The sequence below is a fragment of the Tauraco erythrolophus genome, chromosome 9, assembly GCF_009769465.1.
Source record: "Tauraco erythrolophus isolate bTauEry1 chromosome 9, bTauEry1.pri, whole genome shotgun sequence".
Lineage (NCBI taxonomy): Eukaryota > Metazoa > Chordata > Aves > Musophagiformes > Musophagidae > Tauraco > Tauraco erythrolophus.
Genome location: NC_141473.1, coordinates 34,102,373 through 34,123,506, shown reverse-complemented (window position 1 = coordinate 34,123,506; position 21,134 = coordinate 34,102,373). Strand labels below are relative to the sequence as shown.

The following is a 21,134-nucleotide window of genomic DNA, read 5'->3' as shown; positions in this document are numbered from 1 at the left end:
TACTAGGGGCAGGTTCATGAAATAAAGTTATGGATTCCCTTTGATTCCCATCCAACACCATTCTACTTTCCTGTTTTCCTCTCTGTTCTGTCTGACATGAAAGACACAAGATGACAATTCTCTTCTCTTTTTTTAATTTTTTTTTCCTTGCAAATGAGTCTCTCTGTGGCACTAGACATTAAAAGTAAACTCCGCTCACCTCCTGCACAATTTAGTTAATGTGACTGGATCTCCACGTGAGACATGAATGCAGAACTTGACCCAAGATCCAAAAGTAGCATTTATCTGGAGTCTGCCATCCTGAAGTATTTGCTATTCTAGTCAGTGTTTAGGTCTTTCGGGGGGGGTTACCTGCTGTCATTATTAGGTCTCACTCTCCTTGTGTAGTTTCCTTGTAGCAATCACATATAAGAGTGAATAAAATTGCATGTAATATCTTTGTAACATCACTGATTAACAAAGAGGAGAATGCATGAGAAATGTCACATAAAGTGCAGGAAACAAGAGCCCGAGTCTGTCTTTTGGAAGGAAAACAAGCACAGAAAGTGAATTCAACGACTCTCTGCGCTAGGTCACCAGTGTCTCTGGAATATTTTTCTTTGTTTGTAGCTCTAGCAAAACTTGATAAATATTTTCCCCACAGAAATGCACAAAAGTTGGGAGAATGCCTTGCTTGGTGGTTATTGTTGTGTGTTTTTTTTTTCCTTCTATACTGTTGGGAACATTGTTCAGAATAATGTCCTTCCCAAACAGAGCCTACAATGTCAACACCTGTATTTATAAATGAGTGAAATCAATAACAACCTGTGCTGCAGTATCAGTAGTTTAATGCAGCACAAGCTTCTGATGCTCTTAATTACATAGAGTAAAATCAGGGATTTTAAGGAGTTTGTTTCCATGAAACCTGGTAGTGTTGAATCAGGCTTTTCCAATGATCCTTCTCCCTTTAATCTCGAGTTTTATATGTTATCCCAGATAGTCTTGAGCATTGCAGTTGCTAAGGATTCAGCAGACCTGGGGATGAAAAAGTTGGTGCTGAGGACCCAGTGTCCATGCTGCATGCATTTCAGGGGCAAAAGGTGTTACTTCAGATTACTTTTAATCAGGTCCTATGGACTGAACACTCGCTTATTAGTGGTGGTTGGCACATCTTTCACTTCAGGTTCATCTGAAAGGAATTCAGTTTATGCACTCTGTGGCTGCACCTGATGTGAATCAAAGCATGGTAAGTGGTGATGAGTGGGATATTTACTTCAAAAATTTATTCTTGGTCTGGACCAAAATGCTAGTAGAGGTGCACCTGTAATCTGCTCCTGCAGTGTAATCTTTTGTTGCAGGAGGAGGACTAATTTAGGGACTCAGTGCATAATAGTGTTTTATGGGTGGCTGCGTTGTAAAGTACCAGCTGTTTGGTGATAGTTATCACCATCAATGGGTATTGTCCGTTCTTCAGTTACTTTGGTTCTCAGCCATTTTTATAAATGTCAGCCACAGTTCATTTCAGTTTGCGATGATATGCCAGATTATGACCCACAGCAATGCCAGATCTTGGTCAGTGCCTAGTCCCCTGTGCCTGCTGTGGTCATCTCTGGTAAATGGAAAGAGCAGTCAGTTGTAGCCAGGTGTATCCAGAATCCTAACAAAATGCATCTGCAAAGCTAAAGTGTGAGCCTTAAATCAGTCATGTACCAGCTATAGATTACTTCCCTCTTTCCAGGGGCGGGACCAGTGTGGTCACCCTTCCTCACACCTCTCTGTACAGCAATAAAGAAGAAACAAAAGGAACCACAAGGGACTGCCCTGTGTTGTGGCCTGTTCTTGAGGTAGACTCTGAAGAATTGGTTAGGGAAGGGGTGGCAGTGTTGCAGGCTCTCCCATTGTATAGAAAACACTGATCCCAGATTCTCACTCACAAGGTTCTGAAATGGTTTAAATGTCCTTTACCTGCTGTATGGATTAATTTCTAGAGAGATGATCTCATCACAAAGGATATCCCAACCTATGTCAGAGGTCAAAATAATATGTAAGCTGCTCAATGTAATCAGCTTGTTGATGTCTGTCCTTCAGGTCTTCCAGAACTCGTCAGAAAATTGACATAGTTCAAGTCTAATGCTGAACTTTGCATTTGGATCTTTATTTGGTCTGATAGTCCATGAGTGTGTATAACACAAAGACAGGTCCTTGTGGACTGCATGTTTTCAGGAGGCTCAAGACAATCACTCATTGTACCTAAAATTGGATGTTTTCACACTCAGCTATTGAGCTTTGGGGCAGTCTGGTTTATACATTAATGTGGGAAGAATTTGTATTTTGCTAGTGTCTCTGATTTTTGGTCATCTAATGAAGTGCTCGTTCTTACTGATCAAAAGGTGTTGTGTCCTCACAGAGGTAGGTTGGGTTTGAGGAAGAGTCCTAGTAACTGGGCTTTAGAAACAAACAAATCTGGAGTCAAGCATGCTGAGAAAGAGCAGACTGACAGGCTTCTGATACTACAAGCCATGAATTATTATTCCTTGTTTCTACAAAGAGATTGTGGCAATCATTTGACCAAGAAGTTTTCTAGGTGAACAAAGAGACGTCTGTTCTGTCTTCAACTTTGTATCTTCCTTAGAGGCTGCTCCTTTCATTTCTGTGTGTGGCCACAATCAATTTTTTGCTCCCTTCTTTTAAACTTGAGGGATGGAGCAGGGATTGTGGCAGCTGAATGGAGGCTTCTGCGAACTTCTTTCCTCCAGCAGGTAACACACAGTAAGGAGTAGCATCCAGTATTAAATGTGATGCTCGTTGGCCAAAAGTTGTTATGTGAAAAGCTGGTTCAGGCAAGTCAAGCGGTGTCTGTCTTGATGACAACCTCAATACTTACCTTCTCCAGCTGTATCGAATTTTAGCAGCGTTCTGTGGGATTTATTTCCTTGTTGATGCTGGCCCTAAGCTGAACCACCCCAACTATCCCAGAACAGCTGAAAAAGGGTAGAACCAGCTTCTGCCCTTGTGGAAGATAAAGGCATTCCTGCTGACCTGTGCTCTCCTTTTTTTCAGCAGCAACAGCCAGGGTTATCTCATTTATCGCCTCATGCAGTGAAGTGACATTTCAGTTAGCTGCCCTTCTCTTTCTACCCATGGCAGATCCAAGGGTCTCATGTTTGTCATCAGGTTAACTTTAGAATATAAGGGCTTTTCTCCATTCCCAGGGATTGGCTGTTGTCTGTTGCCTTCTTCTGTTGATGGGCCAGGTAGGGCAAGTAGTTGATAAATTCCAGAGTTAATAATTAATTTCTTCCTCCTGTGTCAGTCTTTTCCTTTTCAGTCTTTCCATCTGAACTGCCAGAACTTTAAAAAAATAGGGCAATGCCTCTTCATGCTGGATGAGAATCCGGCCAGATATGCATCATGCCCATCTTTGTCCCCTGGTGACCTAATGATCTGATCCCACCTTGAGTCTTATTACTCTTTGTCACCAGCTGGTTCTTTGATCCTGACAAAGAATAGTTTTTCTTTTTAAAGCAATTTCCCCATTGGCCCTCATCCAATTTAATAAAATATTAATATTAATTTATACCTTGTGAAAAATGTTTTGTGGTGGTCTTTCAGCAGCTGCTATAGTTTATCTGTTACTTGATATCATATTGTGATTTATTTCACAAATAAGCTTGGTAGGGCCCTAAACTCATTGATTAAATTGAGCCAAACCACAAAACAGGCTTTTGGCCCTTAACCTTTCCCCAAATCAGAGCTGTCTGTGAATTCCATGCTCTTGCACAAATGAACAGTAAGTCCCCCTGCTTTTTCCCCTGGCATATACATGTTAATCCATTAAGATTCTGAAACAACACGCGGCAGGTTATATATTGAGAACGAACACTTCACATGCTTGTTCTGGCTCATGTGCTCTTTGGTTCTTGCCAGTGTGCTGTGCCTTGGGATTCTGCAGTATAAGGTGGTGACTTCAGTGCCTGAAGACCTTGGCATTTTGCATCTCCTTTTCCAGTTTCCATGGTTGCAAGCAATAATTTTGCAACTTGGAGATGGAGGTAAGAGCATTGCGTAGTCTTGTAAATTTTTTTTCGTACTCCTTTTATGATTGCGTAATGGCTCTCTGGAGGAGTCACTCGAAAACTATACCCAAAAATACGTCTTCAAAATAGATTGAAATACAGAATACCTGCAAATGCTCTTCCATATAGTTTCAAAAGAATGTGTTTTTCAGGGAGAAATGTTGATGGTCTTACTACCTTACTGGTGGTCTGAGTTTTTCAAATAATTTCCACTCGCACCATTCATATTAAGTGCTGTTAGACTTTGGTGTCTCTTTCCATTCGATTCCTTTAATAAAATTGTGATGTTGTAATTGTGGTTTGCAACCTGTTTCTTCGAAGGACTTCCTCCTTTGCATGTTTGTTCAGATTACTTGAGACAGGTTGGAATTATAAAATTATTTTCCATGGAATAACTTAAACTTTACTGGGCAGGCAAGGTTCTTACATGCTGTCACTCTGAACCTTCAGCTGAAGAGTTTACTCTTTATGCAAGAGCTGAGTAACAAGCTTGCTTGTACGTGGTTAAGTACGGAGCTAAGAAGTAAATGCCTGCAGGATCACTCCATAATCACTGATTAATGTAGACACTCTTAGTAATTTGTTTGTGATGTTTTGCTGAAAAGAAAAGGGTTGGTAATTAGCTACTGCTCTTTGAAAAAAATCTTGGGTGTGTTTTGTCTATGCTAAGCAATGATTTAAAATATCTAGAAATTTCAAAATGGGCAGTTAGCTGCATAGGCAGTGAGATTCGTAGGGGTGGATTCCTGATCCTGCACAGGGAACTCATGGTTGGGTTTGGATCTTTATCTACTTTCTTTTCAGCAGAGAAAAATGCAATTATAGCTTTAAATGTATTAAACTGCATTCTTAAAACAAGACAAGTTTATGATTAGGATCTGGTTATCTTTCGCATATAAATACGCCTGTATTCATACACACAGAGGGAGATCGTGTGCATCTGTTGTGTTTAAACTGTGTACCAGCGGACTAGATAATCAAGTGATACGCTTCATCTACAGATCTGTTGGGCAATTTCTCTAGAAAGGCAGTGTTTCATTACTGAGGCTGACTAGCGAGAAGGATCTGCGTGCTATGGCAACCACAACTGTTTTTTAGTGATAATAATAACAACTCATTCAGCAATGAGGAAAAACTAAACAAAAAACCAAGCACCCTACAGCAATTTGAGGGTGAAGCAACAGAGAAAGAAATCACTGACTGTAACCATCTGCAAGCCATGGTTCAGAACAGTAACCTTATACTTCTTTGGAAATAAATCAGCTTTATTTGGAATAGTTCTTTCCTGCTGATCAATGAATTGATTAAATGGCTTTATCTTACATCTTGAGCCTACTCACATCTCATGATTTTTGACTGCCTCTGTCTCCCCTTCATCTGCAAACAATCACAGGTGACAATGTGAAAATAGAAACATCCTAAGAGATTTTTGAGATCCTGTGGTATTCTTGCAAGTATCTTTTTTTCATTTCCATCCATCTGCTCATCTTTCTCGAGAACTGGATTAAGTAGCTGAATCTTTCACAGCTTGCTTTTTGGGAACAGCCGTATTTGATTGGATCTTTCCCATAGTAAGTTTCTCACTGCTCCTTGTTTGGTGGCCTTTCTGTCTTTCTCTGGCTTTTTAGGCAGTGTCCTCTCTGAGACTGGTCACGCTTGCAGTCACTTTCCTCTTACTTTACCCTATTTTATTTTGTTGTGAAAAAAAATACTGCAGCAGATTGTAGGTTGGTTCTAGCAAGTTTTTCATTGGTCTTGAGTTTTATGCTTTTTTTTTAAATTAAGCTTTATATACACTGGTTTGCTCTCGTCTAGCCAGTTTTGTTTCAGTTCCAGTTGGTCTTCCCAGATGTTACCAGACTTTCAGAGCTCAAATCTAGTTGGTTTTTGTTTTTAAATTTAAGTTTTGTCAATACGTTTATAATTTTTAATCAGTGTGATTATATAATAGATTTAGCACAAGCTTATCCTAGAGGCTACCTTAAAAAAAAATAACCGTGGCTGTATTTTTAAGATCTTGTACATGTTCCTGGATTTAATCATTCCAGTAGCCAGAATGCTTCTGGCTACATTTATTGAGTATTTAATCCACACATTTTACTAATTGTTTATACTGTAATTTATTGTTAGCATCTATTTTTATTTGAGGTGTCTAAATATCTGTCCAGGCTTCTGCCTGTCATTCTCTTCAGGAGCTATTTCTGTTTTAATCCCTCTCTGAAAACCAGTGAAAAATATTAAAATGATCTGCATTTTGAATACATAGATACACTATATATGCTGGAGTAGATTTAAGAACTTTCCTTAACATAGCCACAAAACTCTAGTTTTGTGTTTATTCCCAGCTTATTTTAATCTCTGTGCTGTGCAGTACTGAGTCACACTAAAAATATCTTCATTAGACTGTCACAGATCTACAACAGGGCATTCCAGCATGCTGTGTCTAAGTTCTGTGATAACTTTGCTTTAGTTAAGTTACTAAGTATATTAGAAATTTTTAAAAATAATAAATTTAAAATTTTATTTTCTTATATTACTTTTCTAGGATTCTCAAATAATTGCATTGATTTCTCATATTACTTTTATTTAGATTTGCCTATTAATTTTAAACTCACTTTTTTATCCTCTTGGAAATTTTTTTTAAGATTCCAGACTGTACTTAATACATATTTTGTGACTGACTGAAGTGCATTTTTGCAGAACTACCATTTAAGGACTTTAAAGAAGAATTTTAAAATCAGGTTGTTATATAAAACCTCAGCTAATCTGTGTAACAGCATTTTAATGGAATATTGAGTTGGAAGAAAAATTGGTTTGGCATCTTTCTGCTTGATAGTTTAAAACCAACCAGACACACTGGCTAGCCACACTCCCTCATTTTGTTTTCCAGCCTTGTAAACATTTCCACATTCCATCTGTGATGTCTAGTCCATGCATGAATAAAATATGAAGTAATTTAATACCACATATTATGTCAGGGGATTGCTGTTTATTCTCAGGCTTGAAATGAAATTTTTTTAGATCACATACTGAAACCTCTTGGGTTTTTGCTACTCATTCAGGGCCCTGCCTTTGAGGCTGTGGTGTACGAATATGTCTCTCTCTCTGTTACATGGAAAAAAAAAGTATTGTTTTTTTACTATTATTTGTATCATGGCTGTATTCTTTGAAAGGATGCAGAGGAGGAGAGATGAGTTAGCGCTCATTTCTCTTTTATATTTGGACTCATGGAGATGGTACAGAGCCTGTGGGCCATCCCAGGTATCAGCTTCTTGGGAGCTTGCATCCAACAAGCAGCTGTGGTTGGATGGCAGACATCCAGATGATAACTGGAAGTCTCTGTAGTCCCTTACCTCAAGAGCAGTAACCTTTCAGGATGCAGGTTACAAATCAGATGAAGGGATAAAGGCAATATCTTAATAGCTTTGTCTCCTTATCAGCTAAAACCTCTGTGACGACGTAGTAGGTTGGTATCACAAGGCCATTAGGGTTTACATGCAGTAGATATTGAGCATGTATGTTTGAAGCCACGTTATTTGCTCTACGTTTGGCAGATTGCAAAGCTCTAGTAGTATAGCCATGTACTTGTGCCAGGATGAAGAGTTTCTGGGCCCGTGTTTCAATCTAGTGTAGGACAACTCCCTAAAATGTATTATTACATTATTATTACATGCCGTAGCATTTCCAGAGGCATTCAAGGTCTGTGAAAACATATCAGTGTGATGCAGGAGCGGCATAAACTCACCCTTGCAGCTTGCTGTCCATGTGGTCTCTAACTCCTTCCATCCACACACAAAGATTGTAACTGTACTTTAGTCATTATAGCTATTAGCATGCAGTCCATGCTCAAAATTTAAATAAATGGGTAACATTTAGTTCTAACCCTAACTTTTGTTTCTTGCTTTACATCACTAAGTAATGAAAGAATGCAGTTAAAATTAGTGTTTGGCTAGTAATTACTAAACGTACTTTTTCTTAAATCAGAACATAGTGCTTCTGACAGTGAAAAATGGACACCAAAACAGGTCATATCTATTATTTTAAACAGCTTGACAGTTAATATATATTCTATATTTATGTGCAAATGAGATGTGAATATTAAAAAAGGTATTGAAATAAACAATTTGGTTACTTTATCTGTAGTGCTTTCTTCTCAGGAAAAAGGACACCATCACTCCAGATGATGACCTGTGTTTTGTCAATTAAATTGCTATAGATTTCCTTGCTGAAATAATTATTAGGCAAGCCTTCCTGAAAATATTTGTACCTTGCATTTTCCCCTTTCTTCCTCCTTGATTACAATTCCCTGGCAGAGACCAGATTGCTCAGCAGACTACTAGACATTAGAAACCCAAAATCGGATATATCAAACTGTGATCCCACATTCCTTTGTGTGAAAATGACAGACTGTAGTAAACATGCAGGAGTTGGTTTTAGTTTTTCTAATATCCATTTTTTTCTGGCTTACATTCACATCCAGGCATTTGTTCAATATGTTGCAGTGGAATATTTAAGTAAATATTTTCAATATTAACTTTCCACAAGGATAGTATCTTCAAAAATCTCCTTCTCTTCACTTTCCAGTGTCATTTGAAAAAGAATTTCTAGATATAGATAAGTATATTTGGGAGTTCCTGCTGGGCTGTTTGGTTTCATTTTAATCCGTGATCTATACAAACTTATTGGAAAATGAAGAGTGTGTAATGCATGCAGGATATAACGGGAGTTGTGTTTTGTAGAGACCAGAGTTTCTGGAGTCAACTTACAAGTCAGTTTTATTGTGTGCATATAACTAAAACCATCTGTGTGACTTGCTGTTAGCAATATTGTTTGGACAGCCCTAAATCAAATTCTGAATGGGCAAGATTATGGAAGGCAGGTTTATACTGGAATCCTTCAGGTTAAACCCACTGATGTCCAGTCTTTTCTCCTTCTTGGCATAAAAAAGTATTAGCAAGAGGTCAGTTTGCGCTAGCTGTCCTTGTTTCACCGAGATCTTTCTTCTGCAAACAGGCTTGTGTTTACAGAAACCGAAGTGAAAATAGCCTGCGAACAGCACAAACTGACTGCGGTCAAAATAGTCGAGCATTTGCATAACTGTGCAGTATTTAAAGGAACGGCTGACTTGCTTGGTACAGTCGACTACACGCTTTTTCTGAAGAGTTTGTCTTCTTCAGGCATCTCTCAAGTAGAAGGCTCCGATTCTAAATAGTGTTGTTTTTGCACAGTAGCAGAAAACAAGTTTACCTGTCTTGTTACAGTTTTTGATAAATGGACACTGACATGGACTACGAAAGACCCAACGTTGAAACTATCAAGTGTGTGGTGGTTGGAGATAACGCAGTGGGAAAGACTCGTCTGATTTGTGCAAGAGCGTGCAATACAACCTTGACTCAGTACCAGCTGCTGGCAACTCACGTACCAACCGTCTGGGCCATTGATCAGTACCGGGTCTGCCAAGAGGTAAGGACCGCAGGTGTACGGAATATGGAGCGCATGCTGTGAGGTTGTCCTATTATTTATTGGCAAGTCTTTCTTTGTCAGGATGCAGCAATGAGCTCACAAGTGTTTTATGCTTGGTCTCTACTGCAGCCGTGGTCTGACACGCATCGTCCTGAGTCTCTCATTCCAAAGTAATTTTTCTTATCAGATCTGGTTTTAGGAAGATGCATATTCTGCCTGTTTTATAAAATAGAGCGCTTGCTGAAAACTACATGTGGTGGACTCATGGTCTGTTGTGCTTTGGACGTTCCTACAAGGCGAATTAGGTTTGTACTTGTTTCATGGAGGGAAAGAGGGAAAGAGAATGTTATGTGTGTTCTGTTCTAGGTCCTTGAACGCTCAAGAGATGTTGTGGATGAAGTGAGTGTTTCTCTCAGGCTGTGGGATACGTTTGGGGACCACCACAAAGACAGGCGCTTTGCTTATGGAAGGTAAATTGATCCAAGCAAAATTTTAAGTAATACTTGTAGTAAAATTTTAGGGCAGAAAAAAAAATGGAAATCTTAGTTTTGAAAAGCAAAGACTTAAAAACAATCAAGGGTATTCATATTCCTGCCTACTGCAAAGAGGATTATCTGCTGCAAGGATTAAAAAGATATAAATATTTAAAAAGCAGCATAGTTTTACTACACTACATTTCCTTGAGCAGCCTGCTAAGCTCTGGGAACAACTGTTGTCCTATTTCAAATTTTAAAGAATATTCCTCAAAGTAAGATTGTAGTTTTACAAAATTGAACATCAGCATTCTCTGCCTGTACAAGCAGTGTATGACAAAATTGCCTAACAAGCAACTAACAAGGAGAGATGTTGGGAAACATCAGTCCTACAAAATGAAATACTTATTTTATTAAAACTTGTGATGCCGAATGGGCAGCTAAGCTCTTGAGAGCAGAGTCAATTGCATGAAAGATGAGGCTCTTCTGTATTTTCTTAATTAAAGCTGAGGAAAGGAAAGGTTTTTCTTCTATAAATATCAAGTGCTACTAGTGAATTGATTAAGCCTGGAAATTCTAAAAAATAGTAAATAAAATTAATGTAATCTAGATTTTTCTCTTATGTATAATATAGCTTCAACATCATTTCAACAAGGACTGAAGCCAGGGATAGTCTTTCTGTTTTGTTTGATGGTAATTAGATCTGACCTTGTGGCAGTACAGACAGCAGAACAGCTGAGTAACAGGCATTTGAATACACATATAATGGGAATAGATTACCTGTATTGGACAAATACTGAGCTGAAGAGGGGTTTCGGACAGATGTTTTATCACTGACATTTGAGCAAGGTCTCACTCCTCCCATGTTTTTTCACCTTCTTGAACTTTTTCATATCCTTTCCATATCTGCTTCAGTTGCTGCAGATGATCAAACTTCTGTAGACAGATACTTTTCTTTTTTTTTTTCCAGCTGGGAATGCCCTTTGTAGAATGTTTGTCCCCGGTTTGGATTCCATATTGCCAAAATGTACTGTCTTACTATTTTCCTTCTCTTTGTGCTACCTGATGGAAACAAGTGATTTTGAAGGGTGGCTGTCTTTTCTATTCTCCACTCCTTTAGAACCGCTGGAGAGGGTTCTGTTGGTTGAATCCACCAGTTAAATTTCCACACTGTAAAACTCTGTATGGCAGCTTGTACAAACCCTCCTTTGTATACAGCACTGTGTTAGTTGTGTTTTCACAGTCATGAATTACCTTGAATTTTGTGTCAGGAGCTAAAGTAGCAACACAACCTGTACCGTTTGCAAATAAGCTTTGTCAGTGAGGGAAATTACTGACTTTAGGGTAACATTGACCTTAATATTTAGTGCTACTTGAGTATGTGAATAGATGACGTTTTGCCATTTGGGACCATATGGAGCCTACTTTGATTCAATATGGATGTAACTTCATGCTTCCACTAACTGTTCCTCTTTGATGTGGCCTCCTGACAGTCTTCTGCAACAGATACTGTGTCACTGAGAAGATTACTAGAGATTAGGAGAACAAAATCAGGCATGTTCTGAACTCTGATCCCACGTTTACTGACAAGACGGGAGAGGGGGGAAACAACATACTTAGAATCTAATCCTGCAAACGCCGAGGAGGACATGAATAACTTGAGATCTGGTGGGATTAAGCATACGAACACAGTGATTCATTTCTGATGTTAGCAGAACTAAACCCGTGTAGAATCAGGTTTGCTCTACCCTGATCAACTTAAAAAGGCTGTTCTGAAAACTGGCTGTTTCGTTAGTGCTTTTTCTGCAAGTCCGTTAACGCAGACAGTAACTGCAAACTCTGAAGAAACTTATAAATAGTATTTCAGTTGTAAAATTTCCTAATTGTAAGTACTGATTAGGTACTTTGTTGTTTTCAAAGGTACTAATGTTTCACTTAAAACCAACTGTTGAGTATTTTATCTATTTTAGCGTTTTTAAAAGAGATCTCCAATATTGAATATTCACATTTGAAGGAATTTATTTAATATCACCTCTGTACATTGAACCACAGTCTACTCATAGCTGAGCCAAATCTTGCAGTACAGTGAAAAGCGTATTTTATGCCAAACTGCTCAAGGTTACACCTTTAAATGCCCTATGTTTCTGACTGTCTGAAGGATCATATAATAATATAACCCTTTTGTTCTCTTCAAAATTTTTTGTGCATATGCCTCTTGTGCAGGGGAAGGCTTATTTCAGCCAAACACTCAGCCAGAACCTCTAATTGTCCTAAACGTGGTGTAACAAGAATCAGCAGGTCATTAATTCACCTGCTGCTCATTGGAAAAGATTGTTCCATACAGTTTTACAAAATGTTACATAAAAAGATTATGCTATAGATGACAGGGTGAACAGTTAATAGGACTTGCAGCAAAGATAAATCCTTCTTAATTCTTTATTTTTTCACAGACAGAAACACTTAAAGGACAATGACGAAAGAAATGTGTTTTCCACTATTTTGTGTGACAGAAACATATTTCAATGCCACTGAGAATGGAATAGTTAATTTTTATACTGCCATCCTTTAAAATGGGAGTATGGCAAGTGAGATCTAACTTGCATTCTACTGTGTGGTGTTTATTTTAATAATCGCAGTCCTCCAAGAGCTTTGGGAAACAGTTCCTGACAGCTTAAGGGAGGGAAGGGGATGTGGCTGGAGGGACTTTGGGAAATATTTGCTGCAGTTCTATAGCATGACATGATTTTTTTTTCCTTAAATCAGAGTGTTTGCTTTAGTTTTGGAAGTCTCCTGTTCAGTTCAGCTTATGCACTATATGATGCCAAACAATCCTTTGTTGATATTGTCCCACAGGGTTTAATTTGATGCGAAGTCACTCCAAAATGTTGTAAAATGACAATGTCTTTGTTATGATTAGCATATTTATTTCCAACTCCTAGTCACCTCTCTTTAATAGCAATCTAGTCTCAGTGCTATTGTGTTCTCTAAACCTGCAAAAAAGGTGGGAACTTCATCTAAAGCTCAAGTTATTATGTGCCAGTTTCCCTGTGAGGCACAAAATTTCATGTGTAAAGACAGGAAAACATCTTAATATACATTTCAACTTGTCAGGATTCCTTAGCCTCCATCCTCCTGTCCTATCTGGTTCTGAATGAGTGTCAACATGTCATGTATTAACTGATTCCTAAAAGCAAAATGGGTAAAAAGACTGGCTTGCACTTTTTTTCCTTTTGCATCCTTTTCTTTTTTATTTTTTTCAGATAAACATGTTTGACTACAATTTGATTAATATCCTACATACCCTGATTATTTATACATGCAGTTCTAGTATGGGTAAACGTAAGCACAAATGTGCAAAGAGTTAATTCAGTCCCAATTAAATATTTATTCTCAATACCGTGGATGTGGTTTGTCAGCTAATTCAGCCAGAATGATTTATTTACTTGCAACTTAAATATGAGCTGTAGACCAAACAAAATCTGTTCATACAGCATGGACAGAAAACAGCTTTTTCCTCGTGACTTACAAATGTGAATGAGCCTTGCTGTGAGGCTGCTGACAGAGCTTCTTAAAATATGTTTAGAGTATTGCCTCTGTTGTGAATGGGTTTCATAAGCCTTGTGGGTATTGTATGTACACAGAGGAACTCATGCATTCGTCTTTTTCTGTGTGATTCCCATTCCCTTAACCAGTGACTTCAATGTAATTGAATCCTTAGAAATATACCTTCTGAATGCTGCTGAAAAGGGTCCTTGAGAATAGGGGTTTATCACTGATATTTGAAGATTTCCACTGATCTCCTTAGGGTTGTTTTGTTTTCTGTTTCTTTTTCTGAAAGGACAGTGGTGATATTTCTATAAAACAAAACCCAGGTAGCTTTGATGTAAAATAGTGTTTGCATTTAGTACATTCAGTGAGATTAGGACAAGGTGTTCAGAGAGTTACTCGATTTGCCTTTAGTTACATTAGTGTCCTCTGTCACTCACTGCCTGTGCCTAAACTGAGAACAGGACAGCAGCTCCTCACCTTTCTCCACAGAAGGTCCAAGGTTTCAGAAATGCTTTGAATGAAAGCCCACACTTTTCCCTTGCAGTCTTATGTTACAATTCTCCACCTTCCACATGCCTTAGGAGCCATTCACGGGCATGAGTTGGAGGGGATCATCAGAGATGTGTCTTCACAGCAGAAGCACTTAATGGACACAAGATAGTCTTTTGCTTTGTTAGCAAAGGGTCAGCTGATGGGGAATCCAGTTGTTTTCAGATGTCTCTCACCTTGGCTGCTTCCTTTTGCTATGTTTTGCTGCCACAAAGTGACTTGCAATATCTTTGAATCATCTTCAAATACCAAAATTTGTGAGCCTCCCCATCTACTTTACAGTGGTTTATAAGCTATTCAGGTTCTTCATCAAGCAATCCTGAAGACGTCTTGTAAAAACCATGTGTTTTGCTTTTGTGTTTTTTTTTCTTTTTTGAGTTTGACTCAGATCAGCCTCAAGAATGTCTAGAATAAGCAGATAGGTTCACAGAGAGAGAGCATTCTCGAGTAGTTTTATTCTGATGTGGTGTCTGATGCACTAGTTTTTTCTTCTTTTGTTATCTACATTAACATTTGAGGCTTTTTCACTCAGTCAATGGGAAAGTATGTGCTTTATATACTTAAACCAATCAAATTAATGCAGATCTACCACTTTTCTTCTCTGCATCCCACTGTGGTTCTGTATTGTGAGTAAAAAGAGGCTGCTATGGAATCACTGTTCGGAACCCTTCTTTAAAAAAGTATGTGCCAAATGACTTTTGGTGGCTCAACTTGATATGTAGGTAATTCATCTATAATAGAGAGACACCTGTAATGCTTTAAGCCTTCCTTGGCTGGAGTGAAAAAGTATGTATCATGTTATTTGTGGTTTTACATAATTTTCCATTTTTCCTTGCTCTCCAAAGTCGGAGGGTGAGTGTCTGTGTGCAAAGAAGGCATTTGGGCTCTATCCTAAAAGACTGCGAGGCAACATCAAAACTTTTGGAAATGCTGAACCTGGGGACTGACTTTCCATCAAAATCTTGATCTTAGTGAATCATTTCTTTGTGAATAGGTGCTAGGTGGAATTCTTGAGCTGTTTTCTCCAAGCGTCTCAAGATCTCAGTCTGGATTTCCTCATACGTATGTCAGAATATGGAAACCACTCTGCACAACCAGATGTAACTCTCTCAAACTGAGTTCTTATCAATAACTTTGTGACATCAATTTGCCAGTTCAAATTTCTTGACAGGTTTTTAAAAATAAAATAAAAAAAAAAGGGAGGAGGCTGGTTTTGGTGATAGCCCAAAGAAAGCAAAAAATATGGAAGTCCATATTTTCTCCCCAGAGAAAGTGATGCATCTAGCATCTGTTAATGCCAGTTTTCATGTCTTCTGTGACTTCAGAAATCACTCTCATACTGGATGCAAACCAGAACCTATCATTCTTTCATCTTCTCTGTGATTTTATCTCCCTCTTTATCTTGTCCCTGGCTTCCTATCTGTGTTCTTCATCAGTACTTATAAGGAATCATGCTTTTACTGAATTTTGAGACCTAGCTTTGGATCTTCCTATTTCTTTTTTTTTTTGTTTTTCTTTTCCATCCTTATATCCCTCCCCTACTTTGAAATAATTTTTTTCTTCTAAACATGTTCCTTCAAATGATGTTTTGTTTCCTCTTCTTTTTAAACTTAATATGTTTTTCTGATTGATCATTGTTTCCTGGGTTTTTTTAGAGGATGGAGCTGGGAGAAAAGAAAGGGTTCATTTCTTCTTTCATCTATTCTTCTGCAGTATCTTCAATGAAAGTTGTCTCTCTGTAGAGAGATAGCATGTCGTTCTTATCTGTGAGCTGCCTCCTTACAACAACAGAAAATAAGCTTGAAAAGCCTACCTTTCCCTGTTTCTGTTTTCTCCATTGTTTTGTGAATTTATTTATCATTTTATTCTCTGACTGCTGTTTAGAGACAGCAGTCAGCTGGCAGGTCTTACAAAAGCATTTTTAGCAGTCCCTTTGTATGATATCGTGAGTTTTGGTGTTTGCCCTGGGTGGATCAGGTATGTTCCAGCTAGCCTTGTACCTTCTCTCTCGATCATTTTCTCTCACCCTTCTCCAATAATTTGGTGTTCAGGCTTTGTGTCTTACTTTTCTAAACCCTGACTTTGCGTGTGATACACAGAATATTTCAGTATTTCAGCCTCAGTTGACTACCTCTAGAATTCTATTCATCACAGAATTTTTGTTCCTGTGTTAGATATGCAGTTATCAAAATCTCTGCTCCAGGGAAAGGAAAAAGGCGGATATTGGTATGTTATGGTGGATATGTATGCTGCAAACATACCTGGTTCCAAAGAGAGTATTACTGAGTCTACTGGCAAAATGTGACCTAGAATCATGCTAGAGTATCTTGCAGATAGCCTGTTTCAACTGCAAAATTCTATTTAGCACTAAGATGAAATTTTTCAAATGTAAATGGTGAACCAGGATTATGGGTGGATTTACTTCTTATAGGCAGCAATAAAATGAAGCAAATTCCGAGACTATGTAAGCAGTCCTTTAAATTAAAAATAAAATTGTTTTCCTCTTGTTAAATTGTTCCACATGAGTTTGCCATTTTTTTTAGCACTGTTGCTGGTCAGACATTTGTACAATAAGAGTAGCTCTTACAGGTTTCTGCAATAGAAAACGAGATATTTTAATCATTCTTTGTGATATCAAAACATTTTTTGTCATTCTCTGTAAATGCACCACTGTTTTCCCCTGAGTACCTCAAAGGAAATGGAAGAGATTTTGAAATGCTTAACGTATAAGAATGATGTATTGTTTGTTAGGAATGTATGGGAAAACTCTGTCCACTTTTGAAGCGCAGTCTTGAATATGCAATTTTCTTAAAGTTAGCTTTATCTACTTTTTCTTACTGTTGTTTCCTACTAAAAATGACGTTACAGAAATTTTAGAAATAGATCTGCATGCTACTCACCACAAAATCTGAATATATTTCAGGGCATTTTGACAGTTTCGCACATTACACCAGTACTTAAGAAGCTTCACTGCTGTCGGTAAAGTATAGAACTAATTGATTCTCCTGCTCACATCCAGGGCACTGCATGGTCTTGCCCTGCCTTACCTGGATACCTTCAGTTCTTCACATGCCAGGCATTTTGGTTTTCCTAGCCTCTCATCTGTTTTGAGTGTGTGCACATAAGTCCTGTGTCTTCAGGTCATTTTGTTATGCTCACCAGTCACTTAATGAATTTCTTCTCATTTCATATGATGGCTGCAACTGCATTTACTAAAAACTGAGTCCACTTATCAGCCTTGCTTATCTGCACAATTTTTTTTTCAGCTCAGTGAGATGCATGCATGAAAAATGTTGTCTAACTGAGTGAATCTGTCTCTTCAAAGTGTATCTGGATTGACATGGAGGTGTAGCAGGGTTTTGTTCAGCCATAAAGATGATTTTCAGTTTAATTCTTAGATGGCCTTCTACTGCCTGAACTTACTGTGTTTGGGAACTTGGGAGCTGGTATTTGCACTGAGACTGCTGCTCTACACAGTCTCCTTTCAGGTGGTTGAAGGACTATTCAGGTGGACACTAGAGACAATTTTTGTCAAATTCTGTTCTCAATAGGATAGGTTCAGCTGTGATGCAGGTCTTGGAGGAACCTTGCGAAAATTATGGGAAGTGTGTAGGGAGAAAAATGAGGGCAGAAAGATTAAAAGCAAAACAACTTTTTATTGATGAATAAGTATCTGAGGATTGTCTGTTCTAGTAAAGTCGTGAGAATCTAAAACTTTGGATGAACCTCTATGAAATTGTTTGCTCTGTAAAATTCTAATAGGCTCTCTTACTTCAACCTTGCTTCTTAGAGAAAGCTGATATCTAAAAAAAGGGTAAAATAAGAGAAATCCACTGGGGGGGAATGTGTCCTCCTTCACACACACACACACCCCCCCTTATTCTTAAAGTTTGATTTGATTAAATATGTGCAACAGACTTCTTGTCAACTGGAATATAATTCATCTATCCTTAAACTGATTCTGTCAGATTTAACTCTTGGGTCTCTTTTAAGCTCTCTAAAACAAAATATGTACTTTTGACTTGTCCTCTAGAAAGATGAGAAGATAGTATGGTAATACAGTTCAGTTTTCCTCCTTTTCCCTCTTTCCCACTCACTGCATTGACTTCCAGATCAGAGACATCTCCTCTTCACATTCTGTATTCCTCACAGCTTTATTTCTTCCCCTTTCCAAATCCAAGAGTATTTTTCCATAACTATATGGCATATGATACCCCTTACAGATAAGCAGCAATTCTTGCATGCAGCAGTTTTATTCAGTAAATTGTAAATTATAAACTAGAGGGAACAAATTCTTCCTAGGTAATGCAGCGTGTACATTTCAGCAGGCAGCCTGTTTCTGCACCACAGTGTGTAACTCTAGATTCAGACTCAGAAACATTAAACTTTTAAACACATTTGCAATGGATTATATTAGATATCATTTAATATTGCTGTTTCCTTGAAATTCTGTCTCAAATAAGAGTATTAGGGAAGATGGAAAATATGTAGCAGTTTCTCACTGAGAGATGGATCAGCAAAGTGGTGTGTAGGTGCGTCTGCAGTGCAGCTCATTACACCAGCTCTGGAACACACATAGCATGTAAGCAGATGAGTCTTTCAAAATCTCAGTCCCATACTGATGGAATACTCTGTTACACAAAACAGCTCTAGTTAGAAAACACTGTTCTCTGCTGCTTCTAACAGCTCTGTTAAAAGGCTTGTTACACAGCTAATATACTGCTTTCCCCACACACACACCTTGTGAGTCTCTGATTGTAGAGATTGCAGAGTAACTTGCAGATGGTGACAGTGATTACCAGTGGCTTGACTACTGCTGAAGCCTGAGGTTGATAATTTAAAGTTGTCTTTTCTTTGTCAGTGCTATACTGCTTGCTTTTCAGCAGTGACTTGGCTGCTCTCTGAACATCTGATCCAGTTCATAACTCACACAGCAGGAGCTCACAGGATGGCAGCACACCATGTGCTGATTCCTGCTAGAGGTTTGGTGTTCTAGAGGGTTTCTTTTCTTTCTCTGAAGTCTAAAAAGAGATAGTTGCTTCCATCAAAAGTTCTTCTTATCCAAGCTGGGGGAAATATCACTGAATGCATTGAGGTAATACCTATGTTAGGTAGATGAGTTGCTTCTCGGAATGGTGGTAAGGTCCTTTGCCCACAGAAGTGTCCTATAGGTAGCCCATAACTACGTTTAGACCAAGCTGGACTGAATTCAGATGTGTATGTTTTGCATTAAGAATTACTTCTGCAACTCCAAAGGGAGCATTTGAAGTGCTTTTACACTGTTCCTACGCTTTAATGGGAGCCTCCAATGCAGGAGTCTGCTCAGCCAGGAAGTGACAAACGTGAGTGGTGGTTGATGTGCCTACAGCTGAGAGAATCTGTTACTCTTTTCCACCTGCCAAGTCCCACACATCTACATTGTGTTCTCCCCTGTCTGGAGCCTCAATGAGCAGAGGCTCATTGTTTTCTTACATTGGTGATGCAGAGTGTTTCACTGGTGGTTGATCACACACTAGAGCAAGTTACACTGAAGTTGTGAGTTTTGGTCGTACTGAAGTATGTTCAGATGTTTCAAATAATAAGAGTAGATGATTACTAATTTCTTCTGATAAACCTGTGAAAAGCAGAATGTAAGAATAAATCAGTTATGCATTTCCAGCAGGTACCACTGAATCTACAGTGTTGGATGTCCAAGCTACTGTTTCTCTTTGCTGAGTTATTTGTAATACTTACCTTTGTTTCTTGTGATACTTCAGTATCAAACATCAGTGTATGCAGTAAGTGTAATCATAAGTCCTTGTTGCATTTAACAAAGGTGGATGCCCACAGTGCCTTATCTGTCTCAATTGGATGGTGCTCTAGGAGGAATGTGATGGAAAAATTTTAAAGCACTTTTTGGTATTCAAGTCTATGGAAGTGCTTATTGAATCATTCCTGAATTTTACTGGGAAAAGGCTATGAGATTTCTTTTTAGAAAAAAGCAGCTTGTATTTCTGAATATATGGCTGCAGAGAGAAAAAAGAAAGCAGAAGTAAACCTGATTCATCCTTTCTTGCTCTCCAAGTAACCGAACCGCACAAAAATGGCAATAAATTAGATTATTAATTTTTTTTAAAATCCTATCCTTTTATGTTTCCTGAGAATATTAAAATAACATTGGTAAATTTTTAATGTTTGGGAAATATTAATGCATTATTTTAACTTGACAGGTTCTGGCTTTTATGAACAAATGTCAAACCAAACTTTATACTGAGGCATTAGCAAGTTGTAAATGTGCCTTTGACATTAAAAGGAATTGTAGGTATTTTAATTAAAGTTTTCAAAGGACAGTTTTCCCCAGATGTTCACAGTCCTATGTAGACAGTTAATCTTCTTCATATATTACTGTCTCTGGTTCATACTAGTAGTGCAAATCATGCTTATGGCTTGAATGAAAACTTAATTTATGATGATAAGGTGGATGTATTTTGTGAGCTAGCAGACCCAGCTGTGGTGCTGGTTCAGGGTGTGAACTCTGTCGCTATGCAGTGATTTCCCATCCATCCTATTTATGGCACAGGGCTGTGTATTTCTTCCTGTTCAGTACAGAACTCTCAGGATATTCATTTTATGGTGAAGTCCAGGGTTTAACACAGGATAAATAATATGCAAATCACATTTTTTTACCTCTTTTTTCTATTTTTCAGTTCATTTGGAAGGCAGTAAGATGGAAATGTCCTGTCACTGCAATGCTATGCGTGTTGTGAGTTATGGGTAAACAAACCAGCTTTCCCCGGCTCAGTTTTATGGTCATCCAGGGAAGGCCAGAGGTGATGAGTTGCCCAAGAACCACATGCAGCTCTGTGGCAAAAGCGTGAGACTCCCTTGGCAAGGGCTGTAACACATGCAGGGCTGTGCTGGGGCCAGCCTGCTGGATAGCCTGAGCCTGTCCTTTCCGAGGAAAGAGATCGTCACTGGCTCTTCTCAGGAGCCCAGATCTGTGGCCAGCCCAGCCTCGGTCAGCAGCAGTGCTGTGGGGGAGCTGTTGTCATCTCTTGCCTGTGCA

The 21,134-nt window shown here is 38.5% G+C and overlaps 1 protein-coding gene across 4 annotated transcripts in view; it reads left to right on the top strand.

Annotated features, from left to right (window-relative positions):
* RHOBTB1 (Rho related BTB domain containing 1) overlaps positions 1 to 21,134 on the top strand; it is a 55,777-nt gene that overhangs the window by 19,795 nt on the left and 14,848 nt on the right. For 3 of the 4 annotated variants that reach the window (XR_015222344.1, XR_015222345.1, XM_086616660.1), the window contains exons 3-4: positions 9,317 to 9,518; positions 9,885 to 9,988. Coding sequence is in view for 2 of the 4 variants with exons in the window: in XM_086616660.1 (XP_086472786.1) it covers positions 9,327 to 9,518; positions 9,885 to 9,988 (296 nt within the window). In the remaining 2 variants the exon portion in view is untranslated. Of the gene's footprint in view, positions 1 to 4,009; positions 4,032 to 9,316; positions 9,519 to 9,884; positions 9,989 to 21,134 lie in introns of those variants that run through there. The other variant, XM_086616661.1, reaches the window with a different exon arrangement.